Source organism: Odocoileus virginianus, chromosome 1, assembly GCF_023699985.2.
Source record: "Odocoileus virginianus isolate 20LAN1187 ecotype Illinois chromosome 1, Ovbor_1.2, whole genome shotgun sequence".
In the NCBI taxonomy this organism is placed as follows: Eukaryota; Metazoa; Chordata; class Mammalia; order Artiodactyla; family Cervidae; genus Odocoileus; species Odocoileus virginianus.
In genome coordinates, this window is record NC_069674.1 from 68,883,261 (window position 1) to 68,910,773 (window position 27,513).

At 38.7% G+C, this 27,513-nt stretch overlaps 1 protein-coding gene and 1 pseudogene across 13 annotated transcripts in view; one reads left to right on the plus strand and one right to left on the minus strand.

Annotated features, from left to right (window-relative positions):
* The window catches only part of SRPK2 (SRSF protein kinase 2), a 248,141-nt gene that overhangs the window by 136,675 nt on the left and 83,953 nt on the right, over positions 1-27,513 (plus strand). Inside the window, exon 1 of one of the 13 annotated variants that reach the window (XM_020907475.2) lies at positions 13,952-14,023. The exons of the other annotated variants lie outside the window; for them this stretch is intronic. Coding sequence (XP_020763134.1) covers positions 13,971-14,023 — 53 coding nt within the window. The 5' untranslated portion in view covers positions 13,952-13,970. Of the gene's footprint in view, positions 1-13,951; positions 14,024-27,513 lie in introns of those variants that run through there. 13 annotated transcript variants of the gene reach the window in all.
* On the minus strand, positions 18,714-24,015 carry LOC110146567 (V-type proton ATPase subunit e 1 pseudogene; annotated as a pseudogene).

Consider the following 27,513-nt stretch of genomic DNA (forward strand, 5'->3'; position numbering starts at 1 on the left):
TAAAAAATGTTTTCCCTTAACAATTTTGTACTTTAAAAAAGTTCTGTTTAGAGTTACTGGTTCAATTAATGGCAGTTGTTCTAGATACACATTTTCCTTTAACTAGTAAATGGATTTCCTGTGGTCTGTGGCGTATGGTGTTAGTTTGCTTGTTTGATAGCAAATGAGGTAAGGGTATAAAATGACTTCAAAGGACTATGGGTAGGAGGGCAGGATAGGCCTATTAAATGCCCTTGTCAGACTTTTTATTTTCTTTAATTATTTCCCTTGATATGAGGGTTATATAAAATAGGCCTCAGTTTTCTAGTAGTATTCTGTAAAATGGAGGATAATAATATCCATCATAGAGTTGTAAGAAGGATTGAGTGAAAGTATGTAAAGTGCTTAGGACAGTGGCTAGCACGCATTTAACTCTCTCTTGTTATTATTACATTTAATACTGTTTTTAATTGTCCCTGTACGGAAGCTTTTTAGTTTGATGTAATCCCACTTGCTGTGTTTGCTTTCATTGCCTGAGCTTCCATATGAAATCATTGCCATGACCAGTGTTATGAAATCTTTCCCTTATGTTTTCTTCTAGGAGTTTTATGTCTTATATTTAACTCTTTGAACCATTTTGAGTTGATTTTTGTGTATGGTGTAACATAAGGGTTCAATTTCATTCTTGTGATGGTGGATATTCAGTTTTCTCAAGACCATTCGTTGAAGAGACTATCGTTTAACAAGACAGCACTTTAGTTAGTGTTAGTCATTCAGTCATGTCTGATTCTTTGCGACCCCATGGACTATAGCCCTCCAGGCTCCTCTGTCCATTGAATTCTCCAGACAAGAATACTGGAGTGGGTAACCATTCCCATCTGCAGGGGATCTTCCCAACCCAGGGATCAAACTGGAATCTCCTGCAGTGCAGGCAGATTTTTTACTTTCTGAGCCACCAGAGAAGAAGGTGTTTTATCCCATAGCAAAATAACTTTTGTTATTTTTATTATTATTTTTTTTACTTGTGGTTTGGTCACAGAGGTTCATATTTTTCTGATACCTGCCTGGAATAGGAAGTGGAGAAATGGGTGAATCTGTTTGTTTTTTTCTTGCAGATGTCTATGTATTTAGTAATAGACAATAGGTAAATTTCTTGAGAACCCCTCAGGATGCAGTAAAATGAATCTAAATGGGAGGTGAAGAACATACGTGTTGTGAAAAAGAATTCTGGATTTTGAGGCAGAGTTAATTTGGCTTTCAGAGTTTCAAGAATAGGAATAGTTGCATTACTGACAGAGATGAGAGTTTTTAACATTGGGAGGGGGAGCCATAGGATCTGTGGGAATGTTGAGAAGTCTGAGGGTGGTTTTGCATTCTTCCAAATTCATAAACAGGTGTTTCTGAAAAACTTTTTATTTTCTGAAGCTAAAGTATGAGCTTGGAACCCAGGGGAGGAAAAACAGAAGAAAAAGAGGCTCTGTATGTCTAATGTCCATTCAACAAATAAAACTCATCAGACTTGTATTATAGTTTTTGATTATGTATCAGTGCTTTAGCTCTTCTATATAGACTTGGGGTCTTTGTACCTTGAGCTTTCCTTGGATGAGGTTGTAAAATAACAGAGATGTTTTAAGTCTGGGGGTTCTGATGGAATAACTACTGGGGGATTGTCTTCAAACTCGGAGACTAGGATTTGAGGAAACATACCCTCTTACTCCCTAATAAAGCATGAGGATAAAGCCCAATCAAATCCTGGGCTCAGATCCTTCTTGATTTTTGTCATGGCTCTGTGGTTTTTATACGATTCACTTGACTTCACTGGTAGTTCCATCTCTCCCATTTTTGAGCCTGAAGTAACCCTTATGGTTAACCTTTTGTAGAAGCTTCCAGACTACTTTTCAAAGCAGCTTGCCCTTTTTCATTCACACATGCATTATAAGAGATTTCCACTTTTTCCACATCCTTGTCAACACTTGTTATTATCTTTTTTATTACAACCATCCCATTGGGTGTGAAGTGATATCTCATTGTAGCTTCTGTTTTTATTTACCTGATGGCTGATGAGGTTTGATTGTCATTACTTATCGCCATGTGCTATTTGGTCAAACATATATCATCTTTGGAGAAGTGTCTGTTAAGATCCATACTTGTCTCACTTGTAAACTGCGTCATTTATCTTTTTTATCACTGAGTTGTAAGAGTTTTGTATTTGCTTTCCGCTATTGGGTTTGAACGTAACATGCCTTTTTTGATTCTGGGAGAAAAAGGACCTGACAGCAGTTAATAGAGACAGTTGTCATTACTAAGATGTTTCCAGTAATCTTAACACAGAAGGTAGAGAAAGCCAGAAATGAGGAATGACTTGCTCCTGAGTGCAGATGAAAGAAATCACTGTTCTCTTATCCTTATATCCCAACCTGTATGTTGTTTTTATTTAACTCTAAAACTTAGGCGGGGAAAAAGCTATCTTTTTGAAGTGAAGGTCTTTGTTGCACTTATCTTTTTAAAGCATGAATTTTGTTTCTTCCTTGAACACATATGCAATGGTTTATTTTTTTTTAATCAAGCAAAAAAATCTATTTTGTATGCTGGGAATAAATATAAACATGATAGCTTCTTAAATACTTCACAGGCAAATTTGGTTTTATATTTATTTAATTGAAAATCTCATATTTTCACATAGTAGTTATTAGCATATTTTGGAGGTCTTTAGAGTCTGAGTACGTACACATCAACAGAAATTTGTATTTGGTAGTAAAATGCTATGTTTTAAAGGTAATTTTATTAACATAGTTCACAACTTTTAAATTCCACTGTAGCAATGCTCAGTAGAACTTTCTGTGATGATGGAAATGTATTGTGCAAAAACCACCCTCCACATGTGGATATTCACACTGGAAGTGTGGCTGGTTAGACTAACTGCTAAATGTTTAGGTTAATTCATTAATTAAAATTTATTTATTTATTTTGAGAGAAGAATAGTTTATCAGAACCTAGGGAGACACTATTAGAACAGTGGGCTGGCTCAAGGGAGAACCCGGCTTGTAGCCAATTTTATTGCCTCAAGAAAGAAAATTCTTACTGGAACGGTGGCATTAGGTGATTGGTTAGGATGCTATAGGGTGGATAATAGGGTAGATATTTTACCCCATATATGGGGTCAACTGCCTGATTTAGATCAGGAGGCTTATGGCAACAGTTACTCTGGAATTTGGTTAATTCCAGAAGATGTTTTTCCTTTGACTTTGGTACAATGCTCCACACCTGTCACCTTGGTATAGGCCTCCATGTTCCCCCTTCTTTTGATTTATGGACCAAATCTTTGGCTCCTTAACACCCTGCTCATGACTGTCTACCTATTCCTGTGTCAGGCTGTGGGGACCAAGGTCACTGGGGAAAGAGGAGATGACCTCTCTGGTTTCTTCAGGCTGGACAGGGGCATTGTGGTGTCATGGGTCCCAGTGCCTGCTTCTGTCAGGGTTCATGTACTGAGGGAGATAACGAGACCACAGAACAAGGCGGCTTGGTCTAGTGTCTGGGTGTTGGCCAGGTGATATTCTTGTTGTACTACCATCTGGAGATTTATTTCTTGTATTCTAGAAAAAACAGACTTAAGAAGAAGTTTAAAGATACATGGCTAGAAGATTAATAGACGCAGAAAGGTTGCCAAAGGGCCTAGAAGGAGGGGCTTGCTTGGAGAACCAGGACCAGACTTTGGTCTGTGACATTAGTGTTTCTCTAGGTTTGAGAAGATACAAGAATTGGGGCTCATGAAAATCTCTACCTGAAAACATAAAACTATCTGAAGACCTATTCTGCCAGTTTTCCTAAAATTTTGTATAGCCACCTGTGGCTAGTGGCTACGTTACACAGGTTTTGGACAGCACAGTTGCAGAACCTTGCTAATCTACTATTACTTTCTTAAAAATAAACAAAACAAAACAAAAAAGCAAAAACACTGAGTTCTGTTGTAAGAAATTTTATAAGAAATAAGTAGAATATATTTTGGTTAATTTATTGACTTTATTTCCTTTTTTCTCCGTAGTCTGTCTTTAAGAGTGCTTGTTTTCTAGATGCAGCCTAGTTAAACTTTGTATGTAAAATAAGTTTTCTTATTTTGATTTTGTAATTAACAGTATAAAAAATGGCTGTGCAGTTTTTCACCAAATTTTCACCAGATTTGAGATTTTCTGAATGAAAATGAAGGCTGTGGGTCATACTTTGAGTGACTTTGGGAGTAAGATGGCCGTCATCGGTGAGAGAGGCTTGGGGGGGTGATTTGGATGCCCTGCCACATTTCACCAGGATGTGACACAGGAACAACATCAAGTGTGAGTTCTAAACAGAAAGTTACCAAGAAGATGAGCTTAAGTGCTGGTTGGCAGCTGGCTCTAGCCTGCTGCAGGGTTGGTAGCAGCAGTGATTGGCCAGTGCAGATGGAGAGAAGCCAGTTGCTTCTCTTAAATAAAATCCATCATTTACTGACTTTATAGGCAAAAAAGCAAGGCATATTTTATTGACAGTTTTTGGGTGGTGGCAACATTCTGGGAAAGGGGGATCTGTTCAGTTGATACTTTAACACCCTTTTTTGTTTAAGCTCATGTGTCTCTTGAGATTAGGGCCTTTTCTCATGAAAAGGTCTAACTCTGATTTAGCAAATAAACATTTGAAACCTTTTGGGGTCAGGGAAGATGTTCAAGTTCACTTTAAATAATAGCACAACATACATAGTTCATAAAATCAGGTATAATGGTAGGACATATTTTCACTGACAGTTTGCAGTTTGATTTGGAATTCTAAATGTTCCAAAATGGAAGATGGTAGTAAACTATACGTAGAACACATTGACCAAATGATACTTGAGGGGTGTGTTTACTAGGTAAGTTAACTGTGTTAAAATCTTTTGTGAGTAAAGGACAGAGATTCTGAATTCCTAGAAATAACTCTTTACAAAGCTGTGCCTGTCCTTATGGAGAAAATGACAAAATAGCCCTGAGGATGTAAAAGCCTTCTTGAACATGATGTGAACAGAGGATGGAATGATTTTATATTGTGTGGAAGCCATTTTTTCTGAAATAGCCTTTAAATTCAGTGAACCTGTGTAACTTGATAATCTCATCTAAAATAAACAATTGCTGGGACAATTGGAATGAACCAATATCAGAGCTTTACCTCACACATTAAAGAAAAACTCCAGATGGGTAATTCTTTGGCCTCTAGATTACACACCTTTAAGCAGGGAGTTTCATATTTTCTCTTTCATGACCCAGTGTGTACCCAAACCTATCTTTGTATAACTGAAATGTTTAAAGAGGCAGTACTCCATGAGACAAGTGCTTGGGCCTGGTGCACTGGGAAGACCCAGAGGGATCGGGTGGAGAGGGAGGTGGGAGGGGGGACTGGGATGGGGAATACATGTAAATCCATGGCTAATTCATTTCAATGTATAACAAAAACTACTGTAATGATGTAAAGTAATTAGCCTCCAACTAATAAAAATAAATGGAAAAAAAAATAAAAATAAAGAGGCAGTACTCTTACACCTAAATGCATATTTTCTACTTTATTTCTTTTTCAATAAAATACGGTCTGTGACCCAGTACATTGGTTTCGTGAGTTGCTGAGTATAGCTTGACAGAAGTGACAGGCTGCCTTTGAGAAACTCTTGTATGTGTGTACTGGGAGATGTGTGTGAAAATGTCAGAATGTTTATGATAATATAAATACATCCTGGACATTCATTGAGAAAAGAACTCAATATACTGATAAATATTCAGATGATGTAATACTATATGACAGTTACAGTGAGAACTGGAATTGGAGTTACCTCTGTCAACATGGGTAAATCTTGGAAAACAACTTGATTGGGAAAAAATTGTAAAATGTTGTATCATATTGTTATTGGTACAAGCTGAGTCTTAATTTCGGGATAGCTGTTAAATGTCGAAGGTTGAACTGAGGCGGGGGAGAGGGTGGGCTTCAGCTCTGTAGTAACTTCGTCATTCATTTAAAAAGATCTGAAGCAATTTATGACTAAATGTCAAGGTTTGTTAATATGCAAGTGAGTATACCTGTTTTGTTTGTTTCAAATAATGGAATATAATACATAAATATGAGGGGGACAAAAAGGAGCAAAGGGGTTGGATGAGGCTGGGGCCTTAAGCAAGGCCCAGATCGTCAGAGTTGTATTTATCATGTTAAGAATATTTTGCCTTATCTTGAAGGCAAAAGAATTTAAGAAAGAAATGAGATAACATTTGTGTTTTTGAAGACTTACTTTCACTAATGTGTAGGACATAAATTGGGTGAGAGGAGGTTGAGAGTAACATCGTCACAATTCAGTTTTGAGGTATTTGTGGTCTGAGCACCGCTGGGCGGTGGGAGGGGGAGGAGGGTCTGTAGATATCAAGGAGGCCAATTCATTGGTAGCCGATCACATTTAGGGGCAGGGGCTGAAGTTGAGGATAACTCTTAGGGTCTCTGTTCACCACTGTTGTATATAAATGGTGGTAACAAACTCCAGACTGTGGGAAACATTATGAAATAGCTGACCCAGTTTCTTCAATAATTAAAGATTTTTTTAAAGGTGATAGAATGGGAACCTGGTGATTAAAAAGAGGGACTTAAGAGCATATGAACCAATTATAATTTATGAACCTATTTGTATTCTGATTTGAGTAATTAAACTAAAAGTTTATGAAACAATGGGAAAACGAAAACATGGGTTGAATATTCAACAATATTAAGAATTTGTTATGTAAGTGTGATAATGAAAGTGTGGTTATCTTCTTGTGATCCAGAAAAGCTGGATCAGATTATAGGTGATACATACAGAGAGAACTGGACAGTAAGTCAAAGTTTTCTATGGGAAGGTGGTCATGCTAATCATTTTCCATTTGAATTTTGAAAGAACTAGAACTAAAATTTTATAATTATTGTTTTTATGTTCACACAGGTGTTTTTTGTTTTTTTGTTACGTTGTTTGGTTTTGATTTAAAAAGTAATTTTCTCTTTAAAGATGCATGCATGCTAAGTTGCTTTAGTCACGTCCAACCCTTTGTGACCCTGTGGACCATAGCCCACCAGGCTCCTCTGTCCATGGGGACTCTTCAGGCAAGAACACTGGAGTGGGTTGCCATTTCCTCCTCCAGAGGATCTTCCCAACCCAGGGATCAACCTGCTTCTCTTACGTCTCACTTTGGCAGGTGGCTGCTTTACCACTAGCACCACCTGGAAAGCTTTTTTAAAGATGGAAGAGGGCAATTCCTTAGCTGTCAGATTTGGCCCATGTTCAGTCCCTAGCTGGAGAATTAAGATTTCGCAAGTTGTGTGCCAAGGCCAGGGGAATAAAAAGATGGACCAAAAGGTACTATGATTGTCTGACAGAGTACCAGCTTGAATAGTAATGGAGATATGTGTGATGATAATGGAAAATTGGGTTTGCATCATTATACAGTTTGTGTATGTTTATTGTACTTTCAGATGTACCATTGGGTATGATTCTTTTTATCTGTTGGGTTTTTCCTTCATGATTTATCATTCTTAAACATTATAAGAATTTTTAAAGTAATACCACTGTTTCTTAGGTTTATAATTTTAACTTCTGTTTCAGTTGCAGCTGGTTCAGGAAGCCAGCTTTGTGTTTATTCTTTTATTACTTTATTGTCTTCCTTTCACATGAAAGAAATTTCATAAAACCCAAAGTCAGCAATTCCACTGACCCCATAAATAGAAACCATTTTTCTGTTGGGGGTATGCTGGGATGCATCTGGTGGAATGGAAACCTACTTTGTTTCTCTGCATCCATCTTTATATGTTGGAGATGTTACTAAAAATCTTCAAAGATGAGAGACCCTTGTGTGTTTCATCATCAGAGATTCTGTCCCCTTGTTTGTAAATCAATGTAATACCTAGCACATTGCATGGCATGTGCTGTGCTTAGTCACTCAGTCATGTCTGACTCTTTGCAACCCCATGGACTGCAGCCCTCCAGGCTCCACTGTCCATGGGGATTCTCCAGGCAAGAATACTGGAGTGGGTTGCCATGCCCTCCTCCAGGGGATCTTCCCCACCCAGGGACTGAACCCAGGTCCCCCGCACTGCTGGCGGACTCTTTACCAGCTGAGCCACCAGGGAAGCCCAAGGATACTGGAGTGGGCAGCCCGTCCCTTCTCCAGGGGTCTTCCCGACCCAGGAATCGGACCAGGGTCTCCTGCATTGCAGGAGCACTCCTTGCCAGCTGAGCTACCAGGGAAGTCTGCATGGCATGTAGTTGGTCTTTAATAAATACTTGTTGAATGAAAGTATCATCATATTGAATGTGTGAGTCTTTTACAGTTTGTTTTTAAAGTTCAGTTTTGCTTTGTTAAAGTAAAGGCATCACTCCTGGAAGCATGTTTTTACTTAGAATAAGAACACAGACAGTGGTTCACAGTGAGCAGGATTATGTGAGAGGTTTGGGTGTTCCTGTGATGTAATTCATGGTAGAATGAGCCTTGTTTGTGCTGAGCCCTTTACCGGTCAGGCAGTCTTATAAAGTACCAGTGGGGTTTCCAGATAAAGACTTTTTTGTTTGTTTAAATTCACACATATATTATCCAGAATTATATGGTAAATAATTTTATTACTTTGGGGCATTGAATTTATTTTAGAAAAAGGTTTAGATAAATAATAATAAAATTTGAAAATGGTGGCATATTTTTAAAGTAGTTAGATGTTTGAATAGTAGCTGTCTTCTTGAGCTATCTTCTATAGTAAGAACTCAGGGTTTTTTCTTCTTTGTTTCAACTATTTGAAATATAGGTGAGAAAAAATTGAAATGTTTTTGAAATGTTGTGATGTGCAGGACACTGAACCAGAAATTGCACGGTGTGGAGACGGTGGTGCCTGGGCATGGGAGAGGAAAATGTGTGTGCAGCTGATTGAACTGCTGGAAGGCCGAGCTCTGTGGAGGACTGTCATTCCACAGACCTGCCTGTTGAAGGGAGAGTGCGACTGCAGAGGTAGAGTGAGTGAGGAAGCGTGGCTTTTTAAGGCAGACAGGATGGTCCTGAGTCCTGGTAGGAGATCCACTCGGGTAGGGAGGTTTGCAAGGATGATAGACGCAGATTGGGAAGGAATGGCCTTCAGCTCCACCTTCTGCCTGGATTATTAACATGTGGAAAGAAAGCCTGTGACTGACTGGTCAGCACTTTACTAATCTCTCCAGAATAGGCTTTTTCATTTTTGCATACGTTAGTCCAAGTATAGTTGTTGCAGTTGATTTTTTTCTTTTTAAGCTGAAGCGATGTGCAGATTATTCTTGGAGTTTTTGCTGTGGGGCCCATCTGGGCAGGTGGAGTTCAGGTTGTGAAACCTGCGTGGCCCCGTGTGCTGTTTCTGGACTGAGAAGCCCTGGGTAGAGGCGGGTCTGGCCCCTCAGGTGTCTGTGCAATCAGCACTGACTCAACCACTTCTCCCTGGGTCATTTTGCACAAAGAATTGCATTAGTAATGGAAATTTTATTCTGTGCCCTTTGTGGCTTTTAAAAAAAGATTAGTTTAAAAATATCTATTTGAATAAATGTGAAAGCTTTTAGATAATGCCTGCCTCATAGCAGGAACTAGAGTTTAACTTGGCTTTTTCCACAGTAAAATTGTAGACTTCTCTCTTCTGTTTCCCGTGTAGTTTGAACAAAATGAAGTCAGCAGGGCCATGCAGTCAGCAGGGCCTTATCACTCTTATTCATGATGAAGCATGTATATGCTATCATATACACAGTGATAGCATGTAAGTTAGGTCTGTTGGAAGTGTGTTTTAAGATTCATGTTATTATCCATTCAATTGCTGCATTTACACTAGAATACTTTTTTAAAAATGTAATTTATGATGGAAAACATGTAAGGGATACTGTAGAATAGTAATGTTTAAAGAGTTAGAAGTACTCAGAGTAGATACTAAAAGCAGGTAAGAAAATAAAAGTTCTAAAATGGCAGTTGCACTGTTAAAAACTGTTTTCTGCTTGAAATGCTTAAATTGTTAGGAATATTGTTTTCAGCTACTGTTTGGTCAAATTTTACTTCATATTTTAAGTTTCAAGCTTTACTGATGATAGTGCCTTTTTTGTTTTGATATCATGGATTGTTACTTATTAGAAATGTTAATGAGCCATTGAATGAAAATGGTGTTTTCTTTGGTTGCTTGGGTGTCTGTAGAGGATTGTGTGTAGGAGCTCATTTTAAGCAGTTAAACTGTCAATAAAGATGTTCCCTAATGTTGGCGGTGTAACATACAGATTTTTGTATAGCAGTTTCTTAGTATGTTTGGTTTTTAAATGTGGAAAATCTTTGACCTGGTAAGTTGCCTTGAAACTCTGTTTCAAGAAAATAAACTCTTGAAAGAGGTGTTTTTTTTTTTAAGCTTGGTATCACAAGTCAGACTGTAAAAACTATAATGGACCCAAGAATGAGGAGAAACAAGTTGACTTTAAAGCAGTCAGTGTGTAAAACATTAGTTTTATTGCCACATTTAAGCTCCACCTTTTGTCTGCTGATTTTAAAACAACCATTTAAGTGAAAGCTTATTTCACTTCTTCAGGATTTAAATCATATTATTTGAGTTCCTGAAATTCTCCCAAATAAGTGGTGATGGATAGACTAACTTGTATGCCTCTCAAGTCAGGTGTACAACCAGGGAATTTTTGCCTGTTCTTGCCACCGGTTTGTAATTGAGTCCTTACTAAGATTCTTTGCTCATGAATTCCTAACATGTAGAAATAGTATATCTGTTCAACAAAATTTCTTGTACTTTCAACTGGTACTTTATTTATATGCTTATTGCATATTTGGGAAGAAGAAAGGAATAGTAAATATATTCTTTAATACAGAAAATTTTCATTACTTCATTGAAGAATCAATGTAAGATAATAAAACCAAAGTTTTAGATTATAGGCTTGATGAATTTACAAAGAAGAGGCATACACTTTTTCAATTTAGACTTTTAAAATTTATTTATTAATATTTTATTTTTGGCTGTGCTGGGCTTTTTTCTAGCTGCGGTGAGCAGGTGGGGCTACTCTAATTGTAGTGTGTGGGTTTCTCATCGCAGTAGCCTCTCTTGTTGGGAGCACAGGCTCTCGGTCTTCAGTAGTTGTGGCACACAGGCTTAGTTGCTCCATGGCATTTGGGATCTTTGCAGATCAGGGATCAAACTTGTGTCTCCTGAATTGGCAGGCGGATTCTTTACCACTGAGCCTCCAGAGAAGCCCCTAATTTTGATTTTTTAATCAGCTTATATTTAATGTCTCTCTTAGTAAAATGACATGTGCTAATAAGCACACAGGCACTAAAGCACAGCTCTTGTCCTCAGTCATCTATTCAAAGTCATACCTAATGAAGAGTCATTGACACCGCCCCACACCCTCCTCCCCCCCACTCCCCACCCCCCACCCCGGGGTAGTGGAAAGCCTAAAACAGACCTGCGTAATTGGAGCTCTGGATGACCTTCATCCCAGTGTAGAGAACCCAGGGGGTGATATGTAAATGCTCATTAGTTTTTTTGTTTTTTTTTTTTTGGCTGAGCCAGTTCTTAGTTGCCCCATGTGGGTTCTTAAATTGACACATTCAGACTTCTAGCTGTGGTATGTGGGATCTAGTTCCCTGACCAGGGATCGAACCTCGGCCCCCTGCATTGGGAGTTCAGAGTCTTAGCCACTTGATCACCAGGGAAGTCCCTGCTCATTAGTTTTTAAGCGAAGGATTTTTAAAACCAAATTCTGTTGTAATTGCATGTGGGCCTGGCCTGGATGTGGCTATTCAGTTTCTTCCATAAAGAATTCTCTTCACTTATCTAAAGGGAGGCAGAGTGGAGTAAGGAGTCTGAGATTCTATTAATCATCAAATTGGTTTCTCATCACAATACCTTACCATAACTTCTTCAAAGTACTGTAGCCAGATTACAGTCTTTGCTCCGGGAGAGATTATAATTTGACTGCCCTGGGGTTAGGGGTGAGTGGGGAGGGAGCTGTTGCTGTGTCCAGCTGAGCTCTGTGTATTCAGTAGCATACCTCCCACAACCTGCTGCTTCCCCAGCCCTTGGTTTTCATGCTCTGGTTCTGAGGAGGTGTCTGATCAATGTCTGTCACTTTTTGTTGTAGCTTTTGTTCTTCCCAGCTGTTACCTCTTCCATTCACTTTGTTTTCTTTCTTGTTTCTTGGTTTTTACTGTTTTGTTGTCTGTTATTTTCGATTTTCTTGTTTTTTTGTTTTTTTTTTTTACTAAGGGAAGGAGAGGAGAAAAATGTATGATGTTAATAATCAGTCATGTTAAGTCTGTTAGCTATGCTTTTCTGTTTGAACTCTTAATGGTATAATTGAGAGTTGGACAGTGAAGAAAGCTGAGTGCTGAAGAATTGATGCTTTTGAACTGTGTTGTTGGAGAAGACTCTTGAGAGTCCCTTGGACTGCAAGAAGACCCAACCAGTCCATCCTAAAGGAGATCAGTCCTGGGTGTTCATTGGAAGGACTGATGTTGAAGCTGAAACTCCAATACTTTGGCCACCTCATGCGAAGAGTTGACTCATTGGAAAAGACCCTAATGCTGGGAAGGATTAGGGGCAGGAGAAGGGGATGACAGAGGATGAGATGGCTGGATGGCATCACTGACTTGATGGACATGGGTTTGGGTAGTCTCCAGGAGTTGGTGACGGACAGGGAGGCCTGGCGTGCTGCGATTCATGGGGTCGCAAAGAGTTGGACACGACTGAGTAACTGAACTGAACTGATTTATATTTTGATGAAATTAACTAAAATTTGGTTTTACCTGAAAGAAGTAGATGATTGAAACAGACTGTGATTAGTGTAATGACTTTTAAAGAGACATACATTTACTGAAATGGAGCATCCTATTCTTGAAATCTTTTGGAGCACCAGGAATTCTTATTTGTATCTGCCTTTCTTTGCCTGTGTCTATTTGTATCTGCTTTCCTCACTTGTATTTGAGTCATAAGCACACCTGGATATATTGCCAGTAGACATCTGTTAGATATGGTAATGACTGCTTATAGCAGAGGTTCCTAACCATGGGTGTGTGTCAGTCTCCTAGTGACATGGGCCGAGGCCACATTCGAGACCTGCGGAGTCAGAATCTCCTGTTTATAGGCTTTTGTCTTTTGAAAAAGCTTCTACGTGATCTTTGTATATAGTCCTAAGAACTACTATGTATCTAAAGTAAAAATAGATTCAGTTTTGCATGGCATTTTATATCCCACTGGAAATAAACTCCATATTCTTAATTCAAGGGTGTTGAAATCTGGTCCCAACCTTTCTTTCTAGCACTTCTGCCCATATTTTGCTCTGGGGACCTTGTGTATCAGCAGAAGCAAACTTTCCTGTTGCCATGCCTGGGTCTCCTTCCTGAGAGTCCCCCTTGCCTCCAAAGCCCTTTCTCATAGGTCAGCCTCAGAGGTCACTTCTTTCCGAATTCCTTGGGACTAAACTAGCCAGAGAGAGCATCTCTGCCTTTCTGGATATTTTGTTCTGTCGTTGTATTCCTGAGCCATGACTGTGTTGGGGTAATTAGGTTAGTAGGGTTTCTGAACCAGTGTCTGCCTTGTTTTGTGGTGTTATTTGTATGCTCTGATCTGGTAAACACCTGGTTCCATGCATGAAGACACATTTTACTTGTTTTAGCAAGGAAAAAAAAGTTTGATAAATATTTCTTGAACAGATGTGAGGTATTTTCTCTGTAATTGGGTAGTCAAGCAGAATTTGGAACTAAAGGGTAGAATCAGAAAATTTATGACACGGGGAAGGAGAGAATATCACAGTCCCCAAGTTCTCTTTGAGTTGGTGGGATGCTTAGACTGGTGGAGTACCTTAGTTCCTGCCACATCAGTCTGATGAGATATCAGTTTGATGTTTTTCAAGCAGTCCTCAGTTGTGAGATAAACTTGAACTGGGATGGTACTGTGCCCTGTGTGAATACAAGGGAGAGTTATTTGTAACATTTGGTTTAATGGGTGCTCAGCTCAGCACCATCTTATATTTTGAATTTCTGTTCCACCTTAGGTAAGACTCTTATACATTCAAAACTAAAGATAAAGTTTGGTTCTCTTAATCTGTGCAGTGCTGCCCTTGTAAAACAGTGAGTGGTTTAAAACTGGACAATGAGTTTCCCATGTGTTCATATCCATGACTGGGAGGTTTGAAGAATTTCATATTTGGTAGTAAAGAGTATTTGACCTAAACTAATTGGGAGTGTTAAAAGAGCATAGGTTAAGAGTGGTTGACAGGGGAGAACTCACTGGTAGCTATGATGATCTGTTTTGTTTTCCTTTTAGTCAGCTTTATTAAGGTATAATTTACATTAAATACATTTCACCATTTTTAGATACACAGTCAGTGAGTTGTGCATGTGCATGGTGTAACCGCATTGATGAGGTGACATTTCCTCAGCACCGAAGGTTCCCAAGTCCCTGCACAGTCAGTACCCTTTCCCCACTCCTTAGCCTCTGGTGACCATTGTTCTGCTTTTCATCACTGAAGTTTTGCCTTTCTAAAATGGAGTCATATGCATTATAGTTTGACTTCTCTCTTAGCAGAATTCTTTTAAGTTTATTAATGTTCTAGTATTTATTGTTCCTTGTTTTGTACTGTTGAGTAATTATTCCATTGTTTAGCAACAGTTTATCCTTTTTACTGACATCTTTTGGTGAGCTTTAAACTGGCACATTATTTGTTTAAGGATTTACTTGACATCTAGTATCCAGACTGTAGAGAAGGATTCTTGCCTGAAAAATCCCATGGACAGAGGAGCCTAGTGGGCTACAGTCCATGGGGTTGCAGAGTCAGACACAAACGAGCGACTAAACAACAGAAGCAATACAAACTACACATGAGCGTGATTTTTCTTGCTTATGAAAGTGAAAGTTGCTCAGTTGTAGGTCATTAAAATCAAGTAGAAACAGACAAAAGGTCTGAAAGTAGTGGTTACATATGCAGTCTCTGAAAATGGTCATTCCTATAAGATTAACATTAATGTGCTTCAACATCTCTGAAGAACTGTATACACAATACATGTAGTAAGGTTGGCATTAATGCTAATTGAAACAAAAGTCTTAAAAAATAAAGCCATTTATCTAAAATTTAAGAATGTGGATGACTGAAATTATGAAGTTTCAGAGAGGCAGAATATTGCAAAATTCTCAGTCAGCCATTGTAAATTGTTTTCCCTCTAGGGGAGCAACTTTAAGATGAGAACATTTCTGTTGTGTAGTCCATTGAAACTAGGTTACAAGACAGTCTTTGAGGACTGGGCTTAAGTTTGTACTTGTCAAAAAAACCCTGGGTAGAACAAGTCATGTGTTACTGGAGAATGTTAGTACGCAATTTGCTTAGTTGTTAAACTTGAAAAATGCACGTTAAATTTGGTTCAGCCTTTTTTTTTTAATCTAGATGTGTTTGTAGCAGCAGTACGACCCATTTTGCCATTTTGCCGTGTAGAAGTATATGATAATTAACAAGGGATCCTTCTAAAACATCCTTAAATCTCATAACCAGTCATTATTATAAAATAACATGAGTTTAGAAACAGGTTAAGAGGTTGACTGATGCTGACCTTTGCATTAGGATAGTCACAGATGAGCAGAGGGCCAGAGAGATCTGGTCACAGTATCAGGGTATACTTCCTTATTGGTCATAACTGGAGCTCTGAGGAAACTAGTTATGGTATCCACACACCAGAAGGATGGGAACTGGACGTGAGGATTAACCTTCATTGACTGCCTACTACATGCACAGTTACCATACCAAAGAATTTATGTATCATCCCTTTTAATTATCTTAAACCTCTGACTTTCATTAGAGGCTCAGGGAAATGAGTGTAGTCACTGACTTGAGTTCTTGTGGATTTTTAAGTGATGGAACTGGTTTTCACACCTAACGCACAGGCTTTCTACCAGAAAATTGTGTGTTGTTTGGACTTGGACTTTTATCCTCGCTCTCCAGCCCTAGACAGTTCACTTTGTTGTTCTTTAGTAAATTCTCCTGAGGCGGCACGGATTGGGGAGGGGTGGAGTGGTTTTGGGGTCAGAGATTGGAACCACTTTCCCAGCACCCTCTTTCTCTTTTCTCTTTCTTGTCTTTATAAATTAATAATTTATTTCGGTACGCGTGTGCATGATACCCAGTTGAAAAGGTATCAAAGGAGTTTAGGAATATTTGAAAAGTAATTCTAATCCCTGACCATCAGTCATTGAGTTCCTTTTCCTGGAGAGAGCCATTATTGTCATTTTGTTGTTGCTCCTACCAGAAAAAGTCTGTTAACATGAGGTGCATGCTTTGTATCTGTAAAACAAATGTTACATGCCATACACAAATGCACTATACCTTTGTATTCATCAGTGGCATATCTTCCATATTAGAACATAGAGGACAGCCTCTTTTTTTTTTGCATGCAACTTTTTTAGTCTACATACAGAATTGTGCAGCTGTCACCAGCCACCTCATTTTAGAACATTTTCATCATCCTCAAGAGTAATTCTGTATACTTGAGTAGTTACTTCCATTTCTTCAAATCCCCTCAACCATAAGCAGCTACTAACCTACTTTCTCTCTCTCCTAGGGATTACATATAAATGGGATCATGCAATATAGTCTTTTATGACTGGTTTCTTTCATTTACCATAATCTTTTCAAAGATCATCCATGTTGTATCATCTATCATTACTTCCACTACTTTTTATTGCTGAGTAATATTCTGTTATATTACTATTTTGTTGTATTTATTCATTCATCAGTTAATAGATGTTAGATTGTTTCTGCTTTTGACTATTTTGAATAATGAGGCTAACAACATTTATGTGCAGGTTTTCCTTTTGAAGTACATTTTAGCCTCTCTTACGTATATCCTTGAGAATAGTATTGCTGGGTCATATGGTAACTCTGTTTAACCTTTTGAGAAACTGCCTCTAGTTCTTCAAAACGGCTGTATCATTTTCCTTTCTTATTAACAGTCTGTGAGGAGTGTAATTTTTGCGTATTCTTGCCATCACTTGTTGCTGTCTTCTTGATTGTTGCCGTCCTAGTAGGCGTGGACTCATGTCTCACTGTGGTCTGTACATTTGGCTGTGCCAGGTCTTAGCTATGACACTCTGGATCTTTGATCTTTGTTGTGGTCTGAGGGGTGAGCTCTTTAGTTGTGGCATCGTGTGTGGCTTTGATTTTTGTTTTTCTGATGGCTAATGATGAACATCTCTTCTATGAGTTTTAAATAGTTTTAGCTTTTAATATCTGGATCTGTGATCAACTATGAGTTAATTTTTTTTTTTTTTTATGGTGTGAGGAGTCCAACTTGATTCTTTTGCATGTGGATATTCATTTGTCTCATGACCATTTGTTTAAAAAAACACTATTCTTTCCTTATTGAATGGTCTTGGCACCTTTGTTGAAAAATCATTTGACTATAATCTGAGGGTTTATTTCCAAACTGTCAATTCCACAGAGTTGATTACTGTACCTTTTTTGTAAGTTTTGAAATCAGGAAACATTTTTCAATATTGTTTTGGCTCTTCTAGGTTGTTACATTTCCATATGAATTTTGGGAATGGCTTGTCAATTTCTGCAGAGAAGCCAGCTGGTATTCTGATAGGCATTGGGTTGAATTTGTAAGTCAGTTTGGGGCATATTGTCATCTTAACAGTATTAAGTCTTCAATCCATTAATGAGGGATTTTGTTCTATTTATTTGATGGTGGTGGTTTAGTTGCCAAGTCGTGTCTGACTCTTGGGACCCCATAGACTGTAGCCCGTCAGGCTCCTCTCCATGGAATTTTCCAGGCAAGAATACTGGAGAGGGTTGCCAGTTCCTTCTCCAGGGGATTTCCCTGACCCAGGGAATTGTACCCAGATCTCCTGCATTGCAGGCAGATTCTTTACCAACTGAGCCACCAGGGAAGCCAAGGCAAGATCTGTTTGTTTAGATCTTTGATTTCTTTCAGTAGGATTTTTTAGTTTTCATAGTGTGTGTTTTGCACTTCTTTTGTTAAATTTATTCCTATGTACAGTTGACCCTTAACACAGGTTTGAACTACTTGGGTACACTTACATGTGGATTTTTTTTTTTTTTTTACAGTAGTACCCATATATACGGAGGGCCAGCTGTAAGTAATATTTGGATTTTCAGTCTTACCCTAGCCCTCTCTAATTGTTCAAGGGTCAACTGTATTTTTTTCCCCCATAAAAAGCAGAAAAAAAAAATTTACTCTAAAAGATGGCAGAAGTAAATTCATCTTGAAAATATACTTTGTTATAATTCTGGTGAAACAGATTTTCCCTCTGAACATGTTCTTCTACTGGCTGTCCCACTGAAGTTTTATTGTCTTGTAATAATTCTTAAACATTTCTCTGATTCCCATGTTATGAGCTGGCAGTAGCCATCTTCAAATCCACAGATTCCAAGGAGAGAGTATTGTTGGCTATTTTTCAGAGGGATAGCACTTTTTATTTCAAAAGAGTATATAAACATTTTATGGAGGCAGCAGTTTAGGGTAAGTAGGCACATCTTTTATCAAAGTGTAAGAAAGGTGACAGGAAAAAATGCTGCATTGTAGAATAAGGCTTTCAAATATGGTGGGAACATTTTCAAGGCTGCTGATGGCTAAAATAATCGAGTCAAGGAAAGTGGTCTGAGTATGAAGGTGATTTTGAATGTAGACGAGTTCTGATTGTGATCTCAATGACAGGTGAGCAGGTCTTCTTTCTCAAGGACGATGATGCTTGAGGTACCACATGGTTCCATTTTTCAGTTGTGGTCCAAAGAGAGGGTTGAGTTGGGCCAGAATTGTAACCAGCCAAAATAGATAGCAGCAAACCAAACAGGTCACCAAAATGGTGATGATAATTCCCCAGCTGGGATTGTTCAGGTGGAACCAGGACATCAGGAAGCTGATGAAGCCACAGAATTCATTGATCACATTGAGAGGCACCGTGAGCCTGGTATCTGCTATGATTGCTGCCAGAGCTCTTTATTTGATGTTATATTTTTTTATACTATTGTGAATGAAATTTTCTTTATTTGCCTCATTCTTTGTATTGTCTGCATGTGCCATAATCTATCATCAGGTTATTAACAGATCTCCGCTTGATGGACATTTAGGTCCCCAGACATTGCTGTTTGTAGACACTGTCATTGTATTCGGTGAATCCCAATAAGGAGGTGTGCTGAGCTGAAGGATACTCCAAAATATTGAAATCATCAAAAATGAATATGCTCTCCTTGTTTATAATTTTACAGCTAAAACTTTCAGGATTCGACTGTATAAAAAAATTGTTCCAAACGCTTTTCAGTTTTTTTTCTTTTTAACTTATTAAAAATAATGATATGCTAGAGGAAATTCATGTTGCTAAAGTATCGCCTAGAGCAGCCTGTCCAGTAGAACTTTCTGAGATGATGGAAATGTTCTATCATCTGCACTGTTTGGTACTGTAGCCGCTAACTGTGTGTGTAACTGTTGAACACTTAAACTGAGGGTAGAGTGACTGAAGAACCAGGTCTTAAATTTTAATTCTGCTTAATTTGGCTAGTGGCTATTGTGTCATATAATTGTAGTTGCTTTTAGATTTAAAGCTTGCAAAAGGGACTTCCCTGGTGATCCAGTGGTTAGGAATCCAGCTGCCAGTACTGGGAACGTGGGTTTGATCCCTGGTCTGGGAAGACCCCACATGTCGTGAAACAGCTAAGCCTATGCGTGGGCCACTACTGCTGAGCCCCGTGTACCTAGAGCCTGTGTTTCACGAGAGAGGCCACCGCGATGAGAAACCCCAGTGCAGCAACCGGAGAAAACCCAAGTAGAGTGGTGAAGACCCAGTGCAGCCAAAATTAATAAATAAATAAAATACATGACCAAAAACCCCTTACCAAAAAGAAAAAAAAGCAACCTTGCGGAGGTGTGCAAGAGCCATGTCCAAAGTGGGACATCTTGCATTATTTCCTGCATAGCATGAGGCAATCATTAGTGGTTCTAGTTAAGTTTCATCAGTATATGGGTCTCAGTAAACAAGGTTTTTTTTGGGGTGGGGAGGAAGAGTGGTAGTTGCAGCTTACCCTATACCCAGCTGGCTTCAGATTGCCTACAAACAGATTTACATAGAAACACATGGTCCTTAGTTTGCTAGTTTTTATATGTGTATCTCATCTTGATATAAAAAGTATACTTATACAAGGTAAAACTTGTATATTCTTTAGAATCTGTTTTTAAATTTATGAATTGATCTCAGTGATTATGCTATGGGTCACTGAAGATCAGGAAGTAGAGAAGGCTAGAATCTGTTGGTGGTTTAACTAATCTTGTATGTTAGCTCTCAACTAAGGCTCTGCTCTTGGCTCTTTAATTCCTCAGTTCTTCCTGGCACTCACACATGCTTGGAAAGACTTTAGCTACCAACTGCTTGGGCTTCTGAGGTGGCTTAGTGGTAAAGAATCTACCTGCCTATGCAGGAGATGTAGGTTCGATCCCTGGGTCAGGAAGATCCCCTGGAGAAGGAAGTGGCAACCTACTCCAGTATTCTTGCCCAGGAAATCCCATGGACAGAGGAACGTGGTGGGCTGTAGCCCGTGGGGTTGCAAAAAGTCGGACGCCACTGGGCACATACACACCAGCTACTTACTCGTGACCTCTGATTCTGTTAGCAGCCCAAACCTTTGTTTTCAGCGTACACACCAAACAGTCCGCTGTATTTTTCCAATGCTAGACATCTCACATGCGCCTCAAATGCTGATGAGCTAAATCAGAGGTAAACTTGCACTGAAAACCCTTCCTCCTCCTCCTGCTGCTCAGTTCTCCATCCAAATGAATGGTGATACTGTCTTACTGTGAGCGATCTAGGAGACAGACACTCACTTCCAGTTAGCGAATTACTGAGTTCTGAATTCAGGTTTTCATCATCAACTCCTTGGACACCTCACTAGTGTTCCTCCTTCTGTCTTTTATCCTTTGTATCCATTCTGTATACCAATTCCATATATTTGCAGAGAGCAACTCTCTGGCCCTGAAATTGTATTTCAGTGGCTCCTACTTATCTTCAGGATAAAGCCCAAATTCCTTAGAACTGTACATTTTTTTCTCTTGTCAGCTGACTGATGCTGAACCTCTTGCCTATCTCCACTCACACTAGGCTATTTCAGGACTTTGTGCCTCTGATCACCCTGTTTCCTGGGCCGTGGCCACCTTCTTCCACCCTCTGTGCCTCATTCTGGTCTATATCTAAAATCACCCCCAACATGTAGATGTTTGTGGCTCAGCCCTCTGCCTCTTCACCTTCCATAACAACACTTAGAGGAGCTGATTATGTTCCCATATTCATGTTTATAGGAGCTTCTCTCCCTCTTGCTAGACCACGCATTCCCTCAATGCTGGGCTCCTTTGCATCCCGGTGCACGTCCTGATAAATGCTGTATGCTTGTCTGAGTACTTGTGGAATCAGTGGATGCCATTTTTACATGCTTTTTGTACTCTGGTTTAAAGTTTTCTCTTTTTCTACTTTGGTAGTAATAACATGTTCTGCCAGGCCCCACAACTTTTGTATAAGATATTAGTAAAGTGGATAAGAAGTATATAGCTCTGCCATACATATGTTGTCAGGTGATCAAACCTTCAAGCCATTTGTTGTCTAAGGTGTAGTTTACTTTGAAAGCAGGTCTGATTAACATCTTCACTAACTGTGTTACGTGTTCTAGAAGACAGCACAGCCTTGGATATAAAATCATCTAAAGTGTCTGACTTGATTGTTTCTGTTAGAATTGGGAAAATAAAGTTTTTTTGTTTTTTTTAACATTCCTGTGCCCCAAGGAGAACTAGTTCTCAGTTCTTAATTCTTCTGATCATTTCAGTTACCTAAAAAAACAAACCCAATCCAGTTCTCACTGTTGAGGCCAAAATCTGATAATTTAAAGTCAACTACTCTCTTACTTGGCAGCTCTGTTCATTTTCTATTGCTGCATTACAAATTACCACATTCTTAGCAGCTTGAAACAATACCTGTTTATTAGCTCACAGTTCTGTAAGTCAGAAGTTAGGGCTGTACACTGGACTGAAACCATGCTGTTGGCCAAGGCTGCTATTCTCGTTTGGGGATTCGAGCCCTCTTTTAAGATGTCTGGTATTGGCAAGAACTCATTTCTTTGCACTGAAGTCCTTGTTATCCTTCTGGCTGTTGGCTGGGGACCACTCTCACTCCTAGAGGCCACTGGCAGTTTCTTCCAGTGTGGCCCTAATGGGCAGTTTATGACACATTTGCTCTTTTCCAGGCTAGCTCAAGCACATCTCTGACAGCGTCTGTGACCAGAGAACTCACTCTCCTTTAAGAAGGTTCATTTGATTAGGTCAGGTCCACCCAGTGTAGCTGTCCTTTTGCCATATAACATAATTGAAAGAGTTATATCATATTCAAGGACTACCTACACCCAGAGGAATGGGGAATTACAGGGTGAGGAGCTTTGGAGCTCGTTTTAGAATTCTGCCTACCACCACAGACACTTCACGTTTAGATTTAATTTACAGAAAGATTAGAAATTCTCTTTTCATTGGAGAGGAATACATGACATCATTGTGGCTTTTTCCCCCCTAGCTGTGTGACTTTACCCACGGCTATAGCAGCTAGCCTTTTAAGATAAGCTATTTTGAGAGAGAGTGTATATTGATTGATTCTGTCCTTAAGTAGAAATGCCAGATTGCATGTTTCTCAGGCTGACAGTAACCACCAAAAGAGGGAGAGTAAGGAGGGTGGAAAGAAGAGAGTGAGTTTTAGATGCGGGTGGTCAACATAAGAAAGAGAAGGAAATTTGACTTTATGTGAATGTCCCTAGAATAATACCTGAAGAAATTGGTTTGGAATTTCTTTTTTATGTTTTGGTTAACAATTAAATGAATTAATTTCTAAAACTGTGTCAGTTTTTAAGCTGATACAAAGGAAAGTATTTATTTTTCTGCCAAATGTGGAGTTTACTTGTCCTTTTCTCTGCTGGAATAGAAAAGAAATAGCAGCTGGAAGGAAATTGGAACTCCTATCTGGTTGCCTTAGCAATATAGAGCAGATGATGCATGCATTGCTAGGGTAGTTCAGTGTTTTCCTCCTTTCTCTAATAGAGCAAATATACATGAAAAATATAATATGGTGTAGATGATAATCTTAGTATTCTATGTATTTATGTATATATCTTTGTATTCTAATGTAATATTTAAAGGAAAATATTTTGTGGGTTTTTTTTTTTTTAGCTATTTTTACAATAGCCCTGTTTGGAATAATGATTAGAATATTTAGTTATATTGTATGTAAGGCAAAGTAAATATAGTTCTTTGTGAAAAGTATGAATGACTAGTTGGAACTTTTCTTTTTAATTTTTTATTCTGAAGTCTCTGAATTGGTACATTCTTCAATCACTAGGGCTTCCGCAGTGGCTCAGTGGGTAAAGAATCCGCCTGCACTGCAGGAGACACAGGAGATGTGAGTTTGATCCCTGGGCTGGAAAGATCCCCTGGAGGAGAAAGTGGCAACCCACTCGGTATTCTTGCTGAAAAATCCTATGGATAGAGGAGCCTGGCAGGCTACAGTCCAAAGGGTTACAAAGATTAGGACATGACTGAGCAACTAAGCAAGCAAAAATAACGTGTGCCTTATGTAAACTTCAGACTATTATTAAATAGACTCTCAGCCTACTTTTTACAGAACCACATGTTACTTTTCACTGTAAATGTACTGGGCAGTTGTAAAAGAGACCGTGCATATAGATTGCTTAAATTTAAATGTAGATATTTCTGATTTTTCTTGGAAGCATATACTTTATTAAAGTATAAAGTAGATATTAAAAGGCATTATATAGTTTTATAGGTTTCTGCTTTGTAAAAGCCAGCTTTTTGAGGTATAATTCACATACCGTATATCTTAGACACTTGAAGTATGCAGTTTAACATTTTTTAGTATATTCACATGGTTGTGTAACCATCACCACATTAGAACATTTTCCTGCCTCCTAAAGAAGCCCTCGTACCTGTTAACAGTCTCCATTTCTCTTCTCTCTTTCCCTTGCTCCCAACCCTAAGCAACCATTAATTCACTCTGTCTCTATAAATTTGTCAGTTTTTCATTTAGTATAATGTTTTCAAGGGGCATCCATGTTGTAGCATTTTATCAGCACTTCATTTCTTTCTGTTGCTGAATAATATTACATTTTAAGGATATACAGTTTTATTTATTCATCTGTCAGTTTGCACATTTCGATTGTTGCCGCTTTTTGTCTATTATGAATAACACTGCTGTGAACATTTTTACACAAGATTTTGTGGGGTCAAATGTTTTCATTCCTCTTGAGTATATACCTGTGAGTGGGATTGTTGGGTTTTAATGGGCTTCCCTTGTGGCTCAAAAGGTAAAGAATCTGCCCGCAATGCAGAAGACCTGAGTTCTATCCCTGGGTTGGGAAGATCTCTGGAAAAGGGAATGGCTACCCACTTCAGTATTCTTCCTGGGAAATCCCATGGTCAGAGGAGCCCGGTGAGCTATATAGTCCATGGCGTCGCAGAGTCAGACATGGCTGAGGAACATTCACTTCTCTCATGGAAACTCTAAATTCAGCCTTCTTCAGAACTATCAGATATTCCAAGACAACTAATGCTGTATTACACTCCTACTGCAACATACGAGGGCTTCAGTTTCTTCATTCTTGACAGTACTTGTTACTGTGTTTTTTATTATTATAACCTTCCAGTAGGATGTGAAGTATATATTATCTCATTGTAGTTTTGAATTCACTTTCTCAAATGATTGATGATGTAGAACACATTTTCATGTGCTTATTGGTCATTTGTATATCTTCTTTGGAGAATTATCTGTTCTGTTTCTTTTCCTTAATTTTTAAATTTATCTTTTAAAATTGCTTATGCTTTTAGTATCGTGTCTAAGAAACATTGCCTAGCCTTAGGTGATTGAGATTTACCCGTTTTTTTCCCACAAGTTATTCATTTTGAGTTAATATTATGTGTTTATGTGTGGTAGGCCTCACACAGGTGTTTTTGTATGGTTTGTTTGTTTGTTTTTATATACAGATAGTCATTTGTCCCAGGACCATTTGTTGAAAAGAGTATTTTTTCACCGTTTAGTTTTGTTGGCACTGATGTTGAAAGTATTAATGTCCTGTCCTACCCCTCCCCCACTGCATCTGACATGCTTCTAATAATTTTTGGCCACCGCATGGATTGCAGAGTCTTAGTTCCCCAACCAGTAATTGAACCCAGGGCACAGCACTGAGAGTGCTGAGTCCTAACCACTGGACTGCCAGGGAACTTCCCTAGTAATTCTGAATAATTTTTTCAGTTTATTTTTTGAAATAATGTCTTGATGGTTGTCAGTAGGATTAATGAAATTTTTTTTAATGTCACTTGATGTATTTCGTGATTATGCACTTGATGAGATCATCTCTTGATTTTTTTTTTAACAGTTGAGATTTTAACCAAGCTTTTAAGTGTGGTGGAAACCACCAGAGACCACTCTGAAGAAGTCGGCCTTAAGAACAATGTGGCATCATTCTCTCTTCTGTACAGTTGCCCTGAGACAAATTGTTATGCTTTTCCTGTGTGGTAGGCAGTAACAAGGCTGGATGGGATGAAAAGGAGTCAGTGATTGGGCTGTAACATTTGGCAATTACAGTATATTGACCTTACTATGATGAACTGGGTAGTTTGAGAATTGGTGATTATTAGTGTGAAGCAGATTACTGGGAGACACCTTAGAAAGAAATATTCACTGGCGTGACCGGTGCCAAGCAGCTCCTCTGCTGCTGTTGAATCTGAGGGTCTAGACTAGTGCCATCTAGTAGCAATGTAATGTGGGCCTCATTTGTAATTTAAAGAGTTCTAGAAGCTACATTTAAAAAGTAAAAAGTAGCAGAATTTCATTTTAATGATTTATGTTTAAAACATTATTTTAACATGTAATAAGTATAAAATTATTCAAGTATTTCACTTTTTGTACTAAATCTTCGATATTCAGTATGTATTTTACATTTAGAGCACATCTCAGTTAGTACAAGGCACATTTTGAGTGTTCAGCACCCAGCTGGGGCCAGAAGACAGCACAGTTCTCGATGTTTTGATGTGATAGCCGGTCAAGATATTACATGAACATTACTCAACTTCCTCTGTGTTTCAGGGTACCCTGACTCATCCCTTTAACTTGATAGGACTGGCTTTTGGGTAACTGCCTGCCTGCTGTTCAATGTGACCCTCCCTGAGACCAGAGGGTCTGAGAATTTTGTTAAGTGATACGGCAGCTCGCCAAATGGGTCATGAATAATTGAGAGACATATATTATACTAAAGATACCTAAGCCTCTCAAACTAGATGAAATGGGCCTGTGAAAATTAGAATCTTTCCTCCCATATCACAGATACAATGTACTCCATTGCAGTACAGCTGTGTATAACAAATACTACTGATGAGAGGTGCTCACATGGGCATCATTTTGCCCCCGCATCCTTGGATTTGTCAATGTCTGGACATGTTTTTTTGATGATTTAAAAAAATTTTTATTGGAACACAGTTAATTTACAATGTTGTGTTAGCTTTAGGTTTACAGCAAAGTGAACCAGTTATACATAAATCCACCCTTTTCTTTTTTTAGTTTCTTTTCCTGTGTAGGACATTGCAGAATATTGTGTTGAGTTTCCTGTGCTATAGAGCAGGTTCTTTTTAGTTACTTATTTTATATGTAGTGGTGTGTGTATATGTCAGCCCCAATCTCCCAGTTTATCTCCACCCTCCCCACATCCCCTGCTAACTGTAAGTTTGTTTTCTATGTTCATGACTCTACTTCTGTTTTGTAAATATTTTGACTTATACCCATTTTTTAGATTTCATGTGTAAGTGGTATCATGATATTTGTCTTTCTCTATCTGACTGACTTCACTCAGTATGAAAATCTCTAGGTCTATCCATGTTGCTGCAAATGGCATTATTTCATTCCTTTTTTTGGCTGAGTAATATTTCACTGTATATATGTACCACATTCCTCTGTTGATGGACATTTAGGATAGCTTTGTCTTGATGTGTTTTGATGATCACTGTCATGCAGTGGCTTGAGACCAGGCTGATAGCATCCCACAGAGTATGAAGCAGCACCCACAACAGTGAGCCATCTGGCCCAAGTTTCAGTGGTGTTGAGCATAGCAGTACCCTGCATCAGTGAAACAAGATCCTTCAGTTTTACTAATAGTTACATAGTCTCCACAGGTAACAGGTGGTGGTGTTTTTTCTTTGTTTTTGTTTTTTAAATTTAGAGAATCTCTTTTTTCTTTCATATAAAATTTCTAAGGAAGAAGCAGTCAACTTGTAAGGTATTTCTGATTGAGCCAATTTGTCAGATAGATTCCATCCATGCCTCCTTTTCTCTAACCTCTTCTCTTTGGGAAGTGGTGAAACTGGTGAAGTTCCTCTCCTATCTCCCCTTCCTCAGACCTCTTTTCCCTGGAACCATTTTACTTTCACTAAAGAAAGTCGTGTCTGTTAGAAA